Source organism: Daldinia decipiens (genome assembly GCF_022478715.1).
Source record: "Daldinia decipiens strain CBS 113046 unplaced genomic scaffold F4813scaffold_69, whole genome shotgun sequence".
In the NCBI taxonomy this organism is placed as follows: Eukaryota; Fungi; Ascomycota; class Sordariomycetes; order Xylariales; family Hypoxylaceae; genus Daldinia; species Daldinia decipiens.
In genome coordinates this window covers 1-19227 of record NW_026054612.1, presented here as the reverse complement: position 1 = coordinate 19227, position 19227 = coordinate 1, and the positions used below count along the sequence as shown (strand labels likewise).

At 39.1% G+C, this 19227-nt stretch overlaps 4 protein-coding genes across 4 annotated transcripts; 2 read left to right on the top strand and 2 right to left on the bottom strand.

Annotated features, from left to right (window-relative positions):
• Window positions 1-475: 475 nt before the first annotated feature.
• F4813DRAFT_394663 (TBC domain-containing protein) lies at window positions 476-2761 on the bottom strand (the record flags this gene model as incomplete). Its single annotated transcript, XM_049247593.1, has 2 exons — window positions 476-958; window positions 1031-2761. 2 exons carry the CDS (start codon window positions 2759-2761, stop codon window positions 476-478), a joined length of 2214 nt encoding a protein of 737 aa, XP_049094417.1.
• Window positions 2762-5317: 2556 nt separating this feature from the next.
• On the bottom strand, window positions 5318-8328 carry F4813DRAFT_377878 (eukaryotic translation initiation factor 3). The gene is made up of 3 exons (XM_049245289.1): window positions 7704-8328; window positions 6041-7583; window positions 5318-5984 (listed from the first exon to the last, which is right to left on the bottom strand). The coding sequence occupies exons 1-3, from the start codon at window positions 7970-7972 to the stop codon at window positions 5571-5573; spliced, it is 2226 nt and encodes a 741-aa protein (XP_049094416.1). The 5' UTR covers window positions 7973-8328; the 3' UTR covers window positions 5318-5570.
• Window positions 8329-8467: 139 nt separating this feature from the next.
• On the top strand, window positions 8468-10833 carry F4813DRAFT_308957 (chaperonin Cpn60/TCP-1 family). The gene is made up of 4 exons (XM_049240852.1): window positions 8468-8721; window positions 8783-8937; window positions 9003-10377; window positions 10437-10833. The coding sequence occupies exons 1-4, from the start codon at window positions 8719-8721 to the stop codon at window positions 10494-10496; spliced, it is 1593 nt and encodes a 530-aa protein (XP_049094415.1). The 5' UTR covers window positions 8468-8718; the 3' UTR covers window positions 10497-10833.
• A 459-nt stretch (window positions 10834-11292) lies between these two features.
• F4813DRAFT_377869 (uncharacterized protein) lies at window positions 11293-15200 on the top strand. The gene is made up of 5 exons (XM_049245288.1): window positions 11293-11852; window positions 11919-12959; window positions 13016-13644; window positions 13705-14704; window positions 14778-15200. Exons 2-5 carry the CDS (start codon window positions 12008-12010, stop codon window positions 14780-14782), a joined length of 2586 nt encoding a protein of 861 aa, XP_049094414.1. The 5' UTR covers window positions 11293-11852; window positions 11919-12007; the 3' UTR covers window positions 14783-15200.
• The last annotated feature ends 4027 nt before the right edge of the window (window positions 15201-19227 follow it).

The window sequence follows — 19227 nt, the reverse complement described above, 5'->3', positions numbered from 1 at the left end:
AGGATAACGAGGCTATCTAGTTATATTCTCGAATATAAAGATAAAAAAGGGGAGGGAAGAAGAGAAATGTATGTGACGCGTGTAAGTGGGAAACTAACAATTAACTCCCTTTTCTTATGCCCATTTATCACCTTCAAGAGTCTATATTTCCTTCCCCATTTCGTGATTAATTCGTTCCAAAAGTTTTCTTCTGCGAGCCCATCTGCACTAGATCGAGCCGCCTTCAAGTTTTTTCTTACGCCTCCTATGTGCTCCATATTTGCCTTTTCGCCAACGGCAGGCTAATAAGACATAAGAAATGGATCGCGGCAGAGCTATCCTAGCATCTCTTAACAAGTCTAACATATATACAATAGACTTGCTCAATATCAATATACCTTTATGGTATGTAGACAATAATGTTACGGCTAGGCTAAGGCGAGCAGGGAGACATGTAGATAACAATTCAACGACGCCTGTCTGCTCTAAAACTCGTTTAGGACTTTCCGGCGTCTCGAATTTTGGCCATCCACGAATCAACTTTCTCCTGCCGGTCCGGTCTGCTTCTAGTCTCAAGGACCTTCCGGATTTCTGCAGTAGTTTTAGCACTAAGCAGAGATGCCTCTGTATCCAACAGCAAGGCGACGGCTGCACGAACTAGGACGGCATCTCCTTCGAAGACGTACACGTCCCATATCCGAGTACATTCGTCAAGACCAAAGCTGCGTGTAAAGCAAGATGTAAATAAGTCACCCAGATAACTATCGGGTTCGAGGATGAGCTCCTGATTGGTAAGATGTTCGTGGAGTCGCGGCGATTTCGTAGCTAGAGTCTGAAGAAGCAAGTTGAATGTAGATGCCTTGGCTCCTACGTCGGAAGCGTGAAAAGAGAAGGGAAGAGGACGGTTCAGAACATTGGCTAGGGCGATAAAAGCTGCAGCGGGCGTAGGAAGGTTGAGCAAGAGTATTGCCGCAATAGTCTAATTAGCAATGTTAGTACATAAATGTTTAAAATAAGGCCAAAAGAAAGGAAGTGGAATCATAAGACTCACATTGCAACCGGATACATAACCAATATCACTCCGGTACATAGCGTACGCGCGAAGGATATCGATGAGACTCTTGTGTAAGGGAGCACCGGCTTGAAAGATCTTCAGGTCAACCCAAGTATGCTCCTCCACGTCCGATTGAATTTGTGCAAACCAGCCCATCTTGCGTTCATCCTCGGTTTCGGGTTTTCCTTTTGCAGAGCGCTCCTCAACCTCGCGCGCCCTTGCTAAGGCTGCCTGGAACGACGCCTCGGCCAACCCTAGCTGATTTCCTATAGCGCGAGACCACACAGCACCTCGACTTCGGGGTGCTACGCCTTTCCACCATAACTCCCGAGTTCGCTGCTCGCGAATAGCAACGTCCCATCTTTTCAAGACGTCGTCTTCCCACACTTGCATGAGTGCCTTAGCAATATTGTCCTTGTTACGTTCCTTCTCCTTCCTTGCAGCCTCTCGCTTCTTGTCCGCCTCAATACTATTTGCCATCATCCTCTGATATTCTCTGATGTGTTTCTTCTCTTCCGCGGGATCCTTTGGCGGTAGCCAAGACGGTCTTGTTCGCGAGAGAACTGCCTCCTTCTCCTTAGAGATGGGTAGAGGGTCAATCATGATATTAGTTCGCCTCAGAGGAGGTAATTCAGCAAGCGCTGATTTCACCCGCGGTTTTGGCGCCGGACGGACATACGCCGAATTGCAAACGCCATGCTTATCAAGCTCATCTGCATGCTCTTCCAATTTCTCGGTGAGAGCCTTCGCTTCAGGGCTAAGTTCCGAAATAGCAGCAGTCCAACTCTTGGCACGACCCTTGGCCGACGAAGACGCTGACGATCGTAGCGAGTCCGTGGATGGCGAAGAGTCCATCCTCCATGTCGGAGATTTTAGACAACCTTGATGGACCGCAACCGGCGGCGTGCCGTTGCCCACGCTACGAATACGTTCTTTTGTTCGTCTTTCTGGGGAGTTTGAGGTCGACCCTGGACGGCTAGCCGAACGCTCCGTGGGGGGACGAGGCGATAGAGGGACATTATCGAGTATAAGATCGTCGGGGATGTCATCATCGTCGTCGTCGCATTCTTTTTCTAAATCGATTGCCGGTTTTGGTGCCCGGCCCGTCTGCGAGCTACTCCGTCGTAGCTTGGGCACTACTAAACTGTTTTCTCCAGGGCTTAGAGACCGGGCTGAAATATTGGAGCTAGGGCTTCGTCGGCGACGGGGTATGGTCATGGAGGAAGCAGATCGTACCGATAGACCTCGCGCCGGCAATGTGCCTGCTTGGGATTCGAGGCCAATGCCTGCGCTAACATTACGGGTACTAATATCGCGAAACTGCGGGGTCAGTGCAGGGGCTCCGGAACGAGAACCTGAAAAGGACTGAATACTGCGCAACTGCGGTCGCGGACGAGCTAGATCACGAGTTTGAGGATGGATTTTAGGGCCGACATGCTTCACAGACGCACGAAGGTCAGAGGCAAAGGAGATGCTATAAGGATTCGGAGCCGACTTGGCGTGAGTGTCGCGGAAATGGGAATGGTTAATTGAGGTGACATCGTCATCGAGGCCGATCTCTTCGAAATTGGCTACGTCTGCAGTGAGGCCGTCTTCGCCATCGTCTGAGTTAAATGATCGTACAGACGAGGCCCTGGAAGTAATAGCGGACGAAGTCATGCCGGGCGGTGATCCAGGACTCGGAAGTGCGAGGTCAACCCCGTCTAAGTGTCCTCCACTGTAGGTCATGATCGCATGATCGAGCATCGAGTAATCGGCTCAGAATGAAACGGTGCGAAAGAGGTAGTCGATTAAATTACTGGTTTTGATGGTGCCCAAGCGTATGTACACAAAGCGATTGTGTATGCGTCACCAATGTTAGGATACAGAAACGAAGCCGAAGCAGTTTGTCCTCGGTACTGGAGGCGAATGGTCCTGTATTTTGTCGATTTGTTACTTAAGGTCTGTCCGACTTCTAGATAGCGACTCCGGACGAAGGAATCAGAGGCCAGCAGGGTAGACAGGAATAGTAACAGTAAAGACGGAAACTAGAGTTGCCTTGATCGCGTAAGGCGTGCGTAAGGACGAAGTATGATAGTATATCGTGTTTCGAAAAATCCCAAATTCGTTAACTGAATTCGCTGTAAAGGGAAGGCCCCCTGATCTGCAGCGACACTGTTGTGGTAGAAGTGAGATGCAGCTTGTCGATTGTCTCACGATCCTAGCAAGGATGAACCCCTAGATGGCGGCACGGTGTATCGGATATCGGATTATAAAAGCTTGTAAATTATCGAGGTTGCTCCCGTTTGTAGGAGACGAGTATTTATAAATGAATATAATACCCTAATATTTCGAATCGAGGAAAACGAGTGTTGAGTGTTGGTGATGATGGTCGAATGTAATCACCAAAGAGAAAGGTTAACTAGGTAGATGATTATGTCCAAAGTCTATGTGCAATAGTGCTTTCGACGTTCCAGTGCTGGTCAATTAGACTCGTCCGAGAAACATTATAATTCAGCAGAGAAGTCTATATGTGCAGAAGCCTTTAGGTATGTGTAATTAATACCCTTAGTAAGGGTTGAGGCTATAGTACTACTATGCCAACGCTGACACTGGATGTTTGGTTGGGGATGCTCGCAGGCGGTGCGGTGCAAACGAATGATGAAATCGAATATATAGAAATGAGCGAATACATGTAATGATCTGTTGTTTCAATGAGTGGACGAATACCAAGGAATCTCTTCCGATATACTAAATAAGAACAACACGATGTGGCTTCCCCGGGAATAATGAGCGAATCCCCCTGATGCGGTAAGAAAAGAAGTAACAAAGTTGGAATTTGGAAGAAGAAAGGGAAAGTTGTAAGTTGATGATGATGATGCCGTGGGTTGCGCGATAGTAAAGATACCTAACTAGCGCATTGCAACCTGGGAAGCTAGTAGCTTTGGCGCCTTCTGCCAGTTAGGAGGGAGCCTAGGAAAGCGCCGAACACTTCCAATTTGCTACTTGACGCCCCCTCTCCACCACTAAAAGCTTGCCCCTTATGAGCCCCGGCGCGAAGGACAAATTTTGCCGGTGCGAGAGTACAAGGAGAAAAGAAAGGGGTCCATTTATAAGCGATAATCAAGAGGTCAACCAATGAGACTTCAGAATTAAAAGGCCTTGTACCTGCTAGTTAACAAAGTTAACATCCATTCCATTGATCTAATTAAGAGCAGAAGTCTCTGAAACTTGCAGGTATCATCTATGTACCCCCTAATAATTATTCGCATACACCGCTCCTTTACGTACCTAAGTACATTTATTAATGGGAGTGCATTTTCTGTACATATTAGTAGTGCCTTGATCTTACCTATGTACATATAAGTACCTAATGTATTAGATTAAGTACATACTTACATAGTGCACCTGCAATATGTATGTAAACAGTTTAGGGTGGATTTGGTTAGTTAACTACCTACCTATCTTCAAAATAACGGTTCACAACCCAGAATAGATTGAGGGCTTAACTAACGCAATTATTCTTACCTTTTATAGATAACATCCCTCGAACTATTTAATAGTATCAATTGCTTCCTTCACACAATAAGCGGATTTTATCTGTTGCTTATTTTAGCCTGTCTACACACCTAATCTACATCTAGGTAAATGCACGTACCTACTAAGATAAACAAACATGGATGATGGTTCAATATTATGTCTTACCTTGTATGTCTTCGAGCTACATAGGTATTACATAGGTACCTATTGCATGCAGGTACAGCTCCAGCTAAGCCACTTGAAAGAACCTGTTCCAAGGTTGGCGTTTCATCACTTCGGGTCTAGGTACCGCATCTACACATCTCCACAATTAAGCCTCATTTATTAACTTTAAAAGCTCCAACCACGAGCAAACACAGCATGCACAGTTTTACATAGGTAGTTATGAACGGTTCTAGAACTTAAGAGAGGTATTACAAAGTAAATAATGGAGATGTTTGCAAAACCCTGTAACTATATCGTAGTAACTATATTTTTGTACCTTTAGGTATATAATGACATATTACCATTCCTCCAGAAACGAATATAGGAGACGTTCCCATCTTCTCCTGCGCGCGCAGGCCGAAGAAAGCATACAATTTGATGGATGGGTTTCAACTCATGCGCCCCATGCCATTACAGGATCCTCAAAGCATCCTAGCATCCCATCCGATATACCTACTACGGTATGCAGACTCCGCAAAAAAGAGGGAGAGGATTCCACGTGCTTCAATCATACCTAACATATCTCCTAAATCAACGTCTCATCCCAGCTGATCACAACCCCGCGTTAGAGAACAGTTAATGCATACATTACAGCCCAAGTTAGATACATACAAAATACACTAGGAAGTACCCTGCATCCTCACAAATATCAATGGCATATGATGGTCAAAAATAAGACTTATCAAGCCCTTCTAGATGTATCAGTCATCATAGACGCTGTATTTATGCTAGCTGCAGGTTTCATTATATGCCCTTACACAGAACGCCGCTGATTGCCAGTCCTTTTTTATCACACGTCACGGCCCAAGTCCATTTAGGGGACAATCTCCTCGCTCTCTTCAAGTACCTCTTCCACGATCTCCTCGATCACCTGCTCCTCTCCGCTCTCTGCTGATTTGGCTTCAGCCTCCACCAGGTGCTTCGGCAATCCTCGCGCAACCCTCTCCTCTTCAATCTCGGCGTCAACCGACGCACGCCATCCAAGCCATTCGTCAAGCAGGCGTCTTCTGGCTTCCACCACCGCTAAGTCAGCAGACGCTCCACGTTCGGCATCTTCCTGCTCGAAGATCTTGGAGTATTCCCGGAGATTCTTGCGGATCTGCTTCTGCTCGTCCTTGCTAAGCAGAGTCGGCGGCCTGGGACGCCATAACCATTGGCGAAACTTGTCAACAGGTTCTTCCCGTAGTAGCTCGCCCTTAAAATCGTAGAGATGATATCCGTTCTCCATCTATTCCTAATTGTTAGTACTAAAGTTAACCTCTTAAAGGAATATATTAAACATACCGTATGCTTCCAAACAGATGCCCAAGTAGCGACAAAGCGTCCTGAGGGGTCCCATTGGATGTCGGTGACACCGTAGTGGTCTGCCATGTTCATGAGCTGTAGGTTGGCGGTAAGGTCTTTATCACTTTCCGGCTTCTCGCCTTCAAAGTCCAGGTCGAAAAATTCAAGATCTGAACTCTGCTGGTTGGCAACTGTGGCGACAACTACAAAGCGGCCCTTAGGAGACCAATAAATTGCATTGCTATTCTTTTTCTCAAGAGTCCGCAGATGCTTAAAGTTGCCTATGGCCGACCCCTTGGCCTTCTCGGGACAGAAGAATGCCACTGAAGTTTTAGGAGCTACGGCGGTTGGCCCAACCGGCTCCGGCGTCGTGATGATGACAAAGCGGTCTCCCTTGGGCTCCCAGGCGAAGTTAATGACCGTGTCCTTGATTGTGTCGACAACTTCGACCGGCACACCCTTTTCTCTGACACGGAATATCTCCAGAGTAGTGGCCTGTGACTTCTTAGATTTCGAATGTCGGTCAACCTTCACTGAGAGATAGGTAGCATCCGACTGCCAATGGAGCTTAGCATCCGTAACGCTGAAAAGATTCAGTGATCGAACGATCTGTTTTGAAGGTACGCTCATCAGTCCGACCTTGGCAGGGTTGCTACCAATCTCTGGCGTCCAAAAGCAAAACAGCTGTTCATACTGCTTCACACCCTCTCTCTGGGGTGTGGCAGGGGCCCATTCAAAATCCATAACACCTTCAATCTTGATCGTCGTCTTGTCCAACAAATTCATGCGAGGCAGCTCGTACATCGAGATCGAAGAGCCTTGGGTCATTCGTGCCACGTATTTGTCGTCAGCGGACCACTTGAAAGCTGGCCAGGGGAATTTAGGCTGTGGCTTTGCCGACGTAGGATCATTGGTGGTAGGTATGTCGAGATTAGCAAACGAGCGAAGAGGTTTAGAAGTTTCGACATCCCAGATGACATAATTTTTGCCGTCCTCGTCCAATGATAGCTGGGGATGACCTTCATCAGGTATCGAAATAGGTCTATTCGACCATGTGACAATATATTTCTCGTTCGGGGAGAAATCGAGCATGTTGACGAAGGGATGCGCAAACCGCTTTTGCCGGGACCACGAAGCGCCACCCCACAGTTGTACACCCTGTTGGTGAACAGATACCAGGAATGTTCCCAGGGGCGACCACTGCACGAAGCTCTCCGTCCAGTGCTGCCTGTCGACAATGTTCTCGGGGGCCTCCTTCTCGTTATTCCAAAATATACCGACAACATCACCTCGGTACATGGCAAACTGATCGCGACCGCGACCGCTCGGGTCGGCTAAGAATGATCGCAAGTGCTCCTTCTCGGTGAACTCTTCGATCTTAGGAGGTACGTAATTCTCATCGACTCGTCCCTCGCGGCCATACCGATCGATGTCAGACATCTTGTTGACTCTCAGGGTGTGCTTCTTGTCGAGGGGAACCTCGTCGAGCTGCCTCACGGCGGCTGCGGCTTCGGCAGCGGAAGCATATTCGACAAAGGCAAATCTACAAGCATGTTAATACTCGGGCTCTCATCCTCAGCAACAATCCAACGGCTGTTAGTTCTCGGTCTATTTGGCGAAGCATTTTGCGAAGAATGTGATGTGAGATGAAATAGCCGCGTACCTGAGAGACTTGCCGTCCTCCATCGGCATGTAGACCTGTTCCTCTTTCGTCTTTCCAACCTGATTCAGCTTCTTCAGTAGGAATTTTACCAGCTTGGGCTTTTGCTCTTCGGTGACCTCCGGCAGACCATCGATAACAATGAAGGTCTCGTAGCCTTGCTCTAGTTGGACCTCATACTTTTCACGCAGGTCCGAGATGTCGATCTCATCCTCGTCGTAGTCATCCTCGTCGACGTCTGCATCGCGCAGATGATCAAATGACGGCGCCATATTGGTGTCGTATATTGCGTTTTAGGTCAACGTATGCGTATAGAAGAGGTGTTGGTCGGCCCGTGTGGGGTTGCTGGGTGAGAAAAACTGCCCCGCCTTCAAAGTCAAGAGGATGACGGTAGACGAAAATATGAATTCTGGATCGCGGTAGGATTGAGAGATGGGAAACCTAGGCAATATAGTATTGATCCTTTAGCCGCTTAGTAAATGTAAAAGGCGGTGTCGTGATCAGATCCGACACGGTACTCGAGTATCGACTTGGATATTTTATTGGAAGGGAAAAGGGGAAAGGTGAATTAGGTATTTTCTTAGGTTTGTTTTCGCGGCCAATATTTTTTGCAGGTGATTTTTTGAACGTTACCTAGGTCCTAAGGTAAAAAAAAAAAAAAAAAGCCCCAATTGTGTGTGTCCCCACTCTGCCCACCAACTTCTTGTTATCCGCTTATATCTTATCGCTTTATCAGCAGGCTGCCATGCAACCCCACCTTTAGCGCGTAAGGTAAGGTTGTTCTTGAGTTGAGTTTATGGCTGAGTTTATGGCTCCGGCCGTACATTTTATCCTTTCTCCGACCTGACCCTCGAAAAAAGTCTAGGTGCAGCCCGCATTTACATCTGAAGCTCTTGCCAGGCCCGCCATAAGGTTGCAGACTTACAAGATATTTCGAGCTTTGCGGAAAAGCACACCGCAACCCAGCAATAACCCCCTGATAGAATCACCTATAACTATCCTCTCTACAGTGGTGAAGATGGTATGTACTGCTACTCGCATATTTTTGGTCTTTTCCGGCTAACATGGCGTTTCTTCCCTAGTCGTCTTTTAGTCCCACCCAAATCTTCGAAGAGGGTACAACTGAGGAGAAGGGAGAGAATGCTCGTCTAGCCGCCTTCGTCGGTGCCATTGCCGTTGGTGACCTGGTAAAGAGTACCCTGGGTCCAAAGGGAATGGATAAGATATTACAATCAGCGTACGTCTAGATTAAATAGCTATTTCCCTCTTTCGACCTATTTTTCCTTGACTGACCTTGCCAAGATCCACCGCCGAAATCATGGTCACCAATGATGGCGCCACGATCCTAAAGTCTATAGCACTCGATAACGCAGCAGCAAAGGTCCTTGTCAACATATCAAAAGTACAAGATGACGAAGTCGGTGACGGCACTACCTCTGTAGCCGTGTTAGCTGCTGAGCTTCTGCGTGAAGCTGAGAAGCTTGTCGACAAAAAGATTCACCCCCAGACGATCATCGAAGGCTATCGCATAGCAAGCCAGGCGGCTCTACAGGCGTTGGAAGGCTCGGCGGTCGACCACAGCAAGAATCCCGAGGCCTTCAAGAAGGACCTGCTCGCTATTGCACGAACAACCCTCAGTTCTAAGGTGCTCGCCCAAGATAGAGATCTCTTCTCCAAGCTAGCCGTTGAAGCGGTGTTGCGGCTTAAGGGTTCTTCGGACCTTAGCCATATCCAGATCATCAAAAAGGCCGGAGGCAAGCTAAGCGACTCGTACCTAGACGAAGGGTTCATCCTTGACAAGAAGATCGGTGTGAATCAGCCTAAACGGCTAGAGAATGCGAAGATATTAGTCGCCAACACATCTATGGACACAGACAAGGTCAAAATATTCGGCGCGCGTATGAAGGTCAGTTCAACCGGCAAGCTGGCCGAGCTTGAGAAGGCCGAAAAAGACAAGATGAAAGCGAAGGTGGATAGGATCAAGGCACATGGTATCAATTGTTTCATCAATAGACAGTTGATCTACAACTGGCCAGAGCAGCTCTTTACAGACGCTGGTATTATGTCCATCGAGCACGCTGACTTCGACGGCATCGAACGCTTAGCTCTGGTTACCGGTGGCGAGATCACATCGACATTCGACCATCCGGAGCAGGTGAAACTAGGCCACTGCGACCTAATCGAGGAGATCATTATCGGAGAAGACACTCTTATAAAGTTTTCTGGTGTGGCCGCAGGTCAAGCTTGCACTATCGTCCTTCGGGGTGCTACGGAACAGTTGCTAGATGAGGCAGAGCGTTCACTACACGATGCTTTGGCCGTCCTCTCTCAAACTGTCAGGGAGCCGAGGACTACGCTGGGCGGTGGGTGCGCCGAGATGCTTATGGCTAAGGCGGTGGAAGGCGCTGCTACCAGGGTTGAAGGTAAAAAGCAAATGGCTGTATCTTCGTTCGCCATAGCTTTACGGCAGCTCCCCACGATCCTCGCCGACAACGCAGGACTAGACTCTAGTGACCTTGTCGCAAGATTACGGAAAGCCATATATGACGGCATGTCAACGTATGGCCTAGATCTAACGACGCCCGGCGGTGGAATAGCAGATATGCGAGATCTTGGAGTGATTGAGAGTTACAAGTTGAAGAAAGCAGTTGTATCATCGGCAAGTGAAGCCGCAGAAGTAAGTCACTTTCAATCCGTCGTCGTCTTCAGTATGACCTAAATGCTAATATTTTCTAGCTACTTCTAAGAGTGGATAATATAATCCGCGCGGCGCCACGGAGAAGGGAAAGGCATTAGGTAAATGGATGGCACACGCATATAAAGATGTAAAAGTATCATAGACTATGCTATAGACTATGTAAATACCCATCGTGATGAGATACAGCATAGTGCTCCAGACCGCCAGTGGTTCAATAACTAAATACCATGACTTCATTACGTATGGGAGCCACCAAGTTCCAGACGTAGATGTTGTAGTTGTCGTCGAAATAAGTTCCAAGAGACATACTTGTTTTGCGGGTGTGAGTTGGAGTGAGAGTAAGTACCTAATTCCCAACTTGGTTCAACTGTTACATAGGTACGCACAAACTTGTCAAGTATTGTACTTTTGAATTCAAGCGAGGGCTGATGGGCTTGACATACATACAACATCAAGCCAATTGCTTTTTCCTGTTCTCTTTAATCCCGCACAGTGTAACTCAACAGGAGCTGGACACGAGGTACTGAGTACCTACCTACATGTAGTAAGAGAAAAAACATTTTATACCATATAAGAAATGCTTGCTTGAGCTGTGATCGAAAAGAGACATTATAAAGTTATGAAGATCTCTTTTTTCAGCTATATTACGCTTAAGCATTAAAAATATCACATATGAGCTGTCATTTTGCATGAAACAAGTATGTACCTAAGCTACATGGTAAAGGAATAACCCATGCATACGATGTACATACATACATAATCATTCGTAAATGTGTAAGAGTTTATTATTATCATCACTTATACAATGGTACCGGGAGCGTGGAAGCTTAATTTTTTTTCTTATTTATTACTATTACCTGAGAGTTATAACTAAAGGATATAAATTATTGTTGCGCCAAGTACTTAAGTCTATAGCTTACGGACACGTATGCCCTTACTAAAAGATTTGTATATTTACAATGCATATTGTATACATGTAATCCAAGCGTCTTTTATCGCATATTCCCAGTTTCAGCCAATTTCGTTTCTAATACTCCAGTCACTTCTCACAATGCGTATATTGTCATTGAGTTATTCAAACCTTGCATAGAGGAAATGAAATTTGTTAGGGCTGTTACTCGGGAAACTTGGCTGACTAGACGAGCATCACAACTTGCTTTTCATCATGTACAACCTCGTACCGCATCCCTGACTATTGATATCTCGACTGTAAGCGATGAAATCTGAAAAACTAAGATCAAGCATTTAGCACACGTTAAGATTTAGCAAATGGTACCCAAGTTTAATCAACGATAGGAATCTCATCCTTCCTGCACTTATGTTTTTTCTAGATATTCTTTCTGCTGTCAAGGTTTTCTTTCCAACGGAACTTTGTAAAACAAGCACGAAGGACATTCACAATATCTTGATCAAGAGTTCTACAAGAGTGTATGAATGAGTGTATACGACAACAGGCAAGACGCTCCTCGTCAACTTATAATATTAAGTGTAACTTACTGACATGCTAATGTAACATGTAGACAAATCTCTCGGGACTACACAACCATCTTCAAACCCAAAGATAGCGCCTCCTCATAGCCCTCTTCAAACCTCCATTACACGCCAAATAATGGCCGGGTCCGAAGTATCTGGTATCTCCAAGCAACTCTCACAGTTTGAGAGGATAGAACTACTCAAGATCAGCTATCGACATAGGTCAAGGTTCCTTCATTGTCCAACTACGGGGAAGGATCCCGAGAAAGATGTCTGGACGTCAATAATGGAAGAGTTTTCTTCCACCGTCCGTGCGGGCGTATTTAATAAATACGCCCAAGTGAAGAAAGCCACTAATATGATCTGCAAGAATCGACGCAAACAAACCAAAGGCACCACGCCACCGCAAAGACGGTCTCGGATGGTTCACGGTGACAAGTGGATCGACAACTGGGTGTGTGTTTGGAGGTGTCGTGATTTGATAATCAAAACCGCCAAGGTTGATCAAGCAATACGAGAAGTGATGGGAGAGAAGAAGATTAAGAAGATGTTTTGCGATAGAATAGCCGGTACCGAACTACCCCAAGAGACTGGTGAGCTGACTTTTTCGGCTCCGATTTGGAAAGGCATTCAGAAGGAGATTCGCGATATAGAACGATCTTCGAGAGGCCGTCACTTCTCTTTGTATTCTAGCGAGGACGAGTCGGATTTCACAGACGATGATGGGACAGAGGATGATGCAGTTGTTGGTTTAAGGGCTAAAGAAACACTGCTACAGTCGATTGAGGCGGATGTCCAAAGTGATGTACCTTCGGCGCCAGAAGATCTGCCATCAGCACAACCTAATCAGAGAGTTTCAGGAGGAGTCAACTCTCCAGATCTTTCTCCAGCTATACAGGAAAGGCTTAAGGAGCTGGAAAAGGGATTCATCAACGTACTTAAAGCAAATAGGACTGCGACAGGCGAGAAGATGTCCGTCCTCGGATTAGCCCAGCGAAGTTCTAACCAGCAGAGGATATCTTCACCAGAAGCACTCTCGCACCTACAAGGGGCTCTTGTTCATAGACCTCCGAAGCTACCATTAAAGAGTAAGTAAAGAGACCTTCAAATTTATATGCAAGATCAAATTTTAACAAAGCCCAAGACAAGAAAAACGAACAATTAACCACCATTCTTGCTATTAAGACACCAAGATCGGAGCAAGGACGAAGTGGTAACGATGATACTTACAATAGTATCAGTCTGAGTTTTGCCCCGTCACAACATCTTAAACCGGGTACTTATTCTGCAGGCGAGAGCGTTTTAGTCGGTTGGCACGCTCGTCAAATACCTTTAACAGGTATGAACGTTACAGCCGAGCAGGACTTCCGGCAGACCGTATTTGCTACAATAAGCACTGCTGGTATAATCAACTTCCGGCTGCGCAGCCAAAACATACAAGGGCAAACAGTGCCATCGAATTTCCGCCTCGGGAAGACTGTTTCCGTCTCTCGTAAAGATGTTATATACCATCCTGCGTTTGATGGCATGTCCTACGAAGAAGTACAGCTGGAGGTAGCTCGCCAAAGCCTCCTTAGTGTTGATCAACGCACCGTCAGCCACCAGGTACCACCGACGCTAATAACTGAAATCACTGGTGAAAACAGTAGGAAAGACATCATGGCCAGCGAGCATGAGGTAAGAGAAGAAAGACCAGAAACGTTTGCGCGTAGCTCCGCGCGAGAAGATGGGCGAGGTTGTACACCGCTTAAGACCAATAAAGAGAAATCTTCTGTAAGGCACTCTTAAGAGAATGGAACGGGCTAGTTTAACCAGCTAACACTTAAGTTTCAGGCGTCAACCTTAAAGAGGCCCGGTACGCCGAAAGTATTAAGGAAGTTCCTCGACGATGAGGCCAAGAAGCGACAGAAGCCTTTGGCACCAGTAAAAATTCCATACATCAGCACACCACCGAGAAAACCTAGTCCTAAATCGAAGAAACCTTCTAGGTGTAACAGGATTACACCATGGAGGTTTTATGGCAAAAAGCCCCCTGAGCGTGTTCCTGCCGCAGAAGAACATGAACCAAATCAGAAGCAGAATTCCGAATATCGACTACCGATATTCTCTCAAAGTTCAACCGACTTCTCTGGGAAACCTCAGCACAAACTCAGAGATCGACGGACCGCCGGGCCTTGCCACGGCAGTGATGCGGCATCGTGTGACACAATGCCGTTCAAGTATAGCTCTCCGACAATTGCTCGGCCACACAGGTATGATAGTTCTGACGACGAGAGCTTGCCTGACGTGGAAGAATTGTATAGAAGGAGACTTGCGAACAAGATTAAGTCCTCTAGCGACGCATCTACTTCTCACGAGCTCCACATACTTCGCCAGATTCCTGTTGACACTGGAGTCACGCACAAAACTGATGCTTCGCAAGTGTATTCAGACCCTCAAAACTCCGGTCATGCTCAAGCGCAAACAGATATACATGCATGCCACTCAGAGGATCTTGCTGGACCGAAAAGGGGTTTAAATGATGATACCCAGAACATACAGGCCCAAGGAGTTACCAATATGCTATTCAGCTCGAAATCAAAGAAGCGTTCAAGACATGGGTCTAAGTCTAGATCTGGTAGCTTAGAAGTCGATTTTATTGGGGGTATCGCTTTGCCAGAGTCCCAAGTGACTACTTCACCTTGCGACACTCGCTCGGCGAAGAGACGGAAAGGACCAGGACACGCACGCAAGACGCACAACATGGCCGACCAGAGTAAATTAGGACTCGGTTTGCGTTTAAGTACAGCTTTCACTCCTCGAGAAAATGCTGCAAATGACACAGCACTTGGATCTTCAAATGTCAGCCCCGCGGGGAAAAGCAAGAACGAGGCCAATCCACTCCATATACAAGATGATCACCATACCTTAGCTTCTAAGCTACCGAACGAGGATAGCCATACACCCAAACTACCTACCCCTTTCGTACCTCCCGCCACACCCCGGGAGGCAAAGCGTAGGCGCAGGGGAAGAAAGAGACGGAGAAAGAGCAGGTACGAACAGAGACAGCAACCGGATTGTCCTCAGGGAAAACACATGGGTAATAGACAAGAGCCTTACGAGTTCGACCGTTACAACCAATCTAAACGTGGTGTCAAAAGGACAACAAGAGAGAAGACGACGGACACGGTGGATTTTGGCAAGTTTAACGACGACAATAAGTTGGATACTTTATGGCGCAAGTTGTCACGAATGGAAGATATTGTTAAAAAAATAAAGAAAAAAGATTGACTTCATAGTTCGGTTAATGTCATTTATTATTAAATTTAAAAGTAATTAATAAATTAAATAAATAAGTGAAAATATATATATATAAAAGTAAATTTAATATTAAATTATATATTTTTTAAATTAAATATGTCAAAATATAAAAAATAATTAATTATGTAATTTAATCACGTGTTACCACGTGCGTAAGGTTAAGTTTAAAAAGGTTTATTTTTTATATAAAATTAACGATTTTACATATTTATATTTATTTTAAAAAAAATAAATAAAAATATACGGTTTTTAATTTTAAATAAAATATTATATCTTTATTATATATAAAAATAAAAAAAATTTAAAGCTAATATTTATAATGAAATAAATATAAAAATATATATTAATAATTATATATATAAATTTATAAATAAAATTATTAAAAGATATTATTACTTATAATTTTACCAATTAATATATTATAAATATAAAATTTATATCGTTAAATAAGTAATATTTTAATATAACTTTTTGTCAGATTAGTCAGCCATGTCAGGTGACCTGAAAATCCCTAGTCTCATGTAAAATAGCGGTGTAACACGCGTTCCCACGATTTTACCTCAATCAATTAAATCATGATGAATATTATCAATTAAACCTCATATAACGCTTATTTAATACGTATTAGTTGTGTGACACTTTTAAAGTTAAAATTAAATATACAACTTATTTATTTAAAAAGTTATAAACGTTTATAAAGTTTTATAATAATTTAATAAAGTTTTTATATAAAATTAAATAATTATCGTATATAATAAATAATAACATTTTATAATATTATAAATTATTTTTTAATTAAATAAATAATTTAATAATTAAAAGTTTTATATATTCGATTTTCATTTAACGTTAAAAAAACCGTGTTAAATTTTAATTTTTATTAATTAATATATTATTTAAAATATTTTACGTTCGAGTTAAATAACGAGTATTTAAAAATATTTTAAACATAAAAATGTTAATTTTCGTTACTTTATTAAAACTTAAAAAAATATATTATATATAATAAGTAATAACATTTTATAACATTATAAATTACTTTTTAAATAAATAAATAAGTTATATATTTTATATTTAATTTAAAAATTATATTAAAACGGTTTTTATTTAATAATATTAATTTTATATATAAATTTATATATATAATTATTAATATATATTTTTATATTTATTTCATTATAAATATTAGCTTTAAATTCTTTTTTATTTTTATATATAATAAAAATATAATATTTTATTTAAAATCAAAAACCGTATATTTTTATTTATTTTTTTTAAAATAAATATAAATATGTAAAATCGTTAATTTTATATAAAAAATAAATGGCTTTTATTAAAGTGGCTTTAATAAAAGTACTTCGATTTATAAGTTAATAATAAATAATAATAAATTATAATAATTTCATTTTAATACCGTATGTTTTTTTTAACGTATGTTTATTAATATATATTTAATCTTTATTTAATCATTTACTTTTATTTAATTTTTAATATTAATTAATAGTTAAAAGATTATAAATTAATAAAGAAAAAAAATAAAAACGGTATTAAGTTTTTTATATTTTTAAAAAAAACTAAAAAAATTATATAACATATAATTTTTAACGAAAAAAAATAAAGAACTTTTATTTAAATATTATATTACTTTAAAACTTTAAAATTATTAAATAAAAGTTAATATCTCTTATAAAGTATAACATATTACTTCAACGTTTAAATCTTTATAAAAAGCTTTAAATAATTAATAATAACATTGTATTTTAAAAGAATTATAAAGATTTATTAATTAAATAAAATATATAAAATAAATGCGTTAAATAAAGTTATAAATAATAAATATAAAAAGGTAATAAATATATTTATATTAAATGTATAATTAAATAATGATGATTATAGTTATTTAATTAAAAGAATACGATAAATATTAAACTTTTATATGGTTTATAATTTAAAATTACATAATAATACCTTTGTTTTTAACAATGTAACATTACATTAATTTATTATTAATTAAATTAAAAGGTTTATATTTATTATATAATTAATGGTTATATGATAACTTATAAAAACCTTTGTTTTTATCATTAAAAAAAACATATATATATAAATAAATTATAATTTTAATATAATCTTTTAAATAGTTTTTTTTAAATAATTTTAATATATTATCTTAATATTATTAATGTTTTTAATTATTATTTTATTATGATTTTATTATATATAAATATTTATTAATATTAATTAATATTATTAAATAATAATAATATAAATTAATAAAGTTAAATTGTTGATAGGTACGTACGTAAATAGGAATAATAATAATAATGATAAAGTAATAATAAGTAAATTAATGGTATTAAAATTGGTATATTAAAATGTTTAAAGAGCAAAGAATTTATTTAAGGTTAGTTAAGTATAACGTATTTTTATATCTTAATAATAGTAAATATTTTATTTCTTCTTTCTTTATTAATAATAAGGATATTTTATTATTAATAAAATATTTTTATATTAATATTATATAACTATTATTTATTTTATTTTCTTTTTGTAATTAATTAATTGTAAAATATAATTAAATAAATGAAACCTTAAGATTTATACTAATATATATTTATGTTAATCTAGATATATACTATTATATATTTGTGATTTTATGTATTTATAATTGTATACACTTATAACGGTTAGAGGATAAAACCGTAATGGTTTAAATTAAGAGTTATTTTATAAATAAGGTTGCGTTAATATATATTATGCTATTTTATTTTTAGTATATCCCTTTTTATTTCTTGCGATAGCTTATGTTTGGATTGGTGTTAATAATTAACTTTAATAATTTGCTATTATATTAGCTTAATATTACTTTTTATTTTTTTATATTTTATTTACCTTTTTAAATGTAGATTAATTTGGTTATTTTTTATTAATGTTTTTATAATTTTATTTGGAAATGTTTTTATTATTATATTAGTTAAATTGTAGTTATTATATATTTATTAAATGTTATTAATTTCTTTATTTTTATATAATTATTAATTTTTTTTATTAATATTACTTATTTAAATAAAGTATTAGTATAATAAGAAAGAATTTATACATAAAATAAAAGAAATTATTAAGAAGTTTAATTAATTTAAAATAATATTAATAATATTATGGATAACGTAATTTATATTAAAACCTTATATTATTTTATAAATTTTATTAGCGAATATATTATATATAATATGTTTATATTTAATAAATAATTAATAAATAATATTATTAGTAAATTATATTTTATTATTATAATTTATAAATCTTTTATTATCAAATATTATAATATAATTAATTTAAAAATTTATATTTTTATTATTAATAAATAAATTATTTATAAAAATATATAAATATAAGTTTTAAAGGTTTAATTTTATATATTTAAGGCTTTAATTTTTATGGTTTATTTATTATTTAATTTTTACATTAAAGGTTTTAATTTCTTTTAATTTAAGTTTTATATATTACATTATTATAAAATAATTAAAAACTATTTTAAATTAATAAATAAATATAATGTAAACATCTTTTATATATTATTTTATAAATATTTTAATTATATTAAATATCTTTAGATTTAATTTTTTTAACTTTTTTATTTATTTTTTTATAGATTATAATTTATAATTTATTAAAATCTTCAATTATATTTAGTTTTAAAATTTTTTAAAGTTTTATTTTAATATTCATTTTTATAAGAACTTTATTTTCTTTAATTAGAAATTCCGTTATATTAATATTTAATATATTATTTATTTATAAATTTATAATTTTAAATAATTAATTTAATTTTATAATTAATAGATATAAATTAAATATTAATAAGATTATATTTAATTCTTTTTAATAATATTTAAAATAAATTTTAAATTAATATATATTTAATTTTATAAATTTATATAAAGGTTTAATTATTTATAATAACATTTTTTTAAAATATTTATTTTTTAATTTTAAAAATAAACGTATATATATTATCTTTTATATAAAGATTTTAAATTATATATATATTATAAT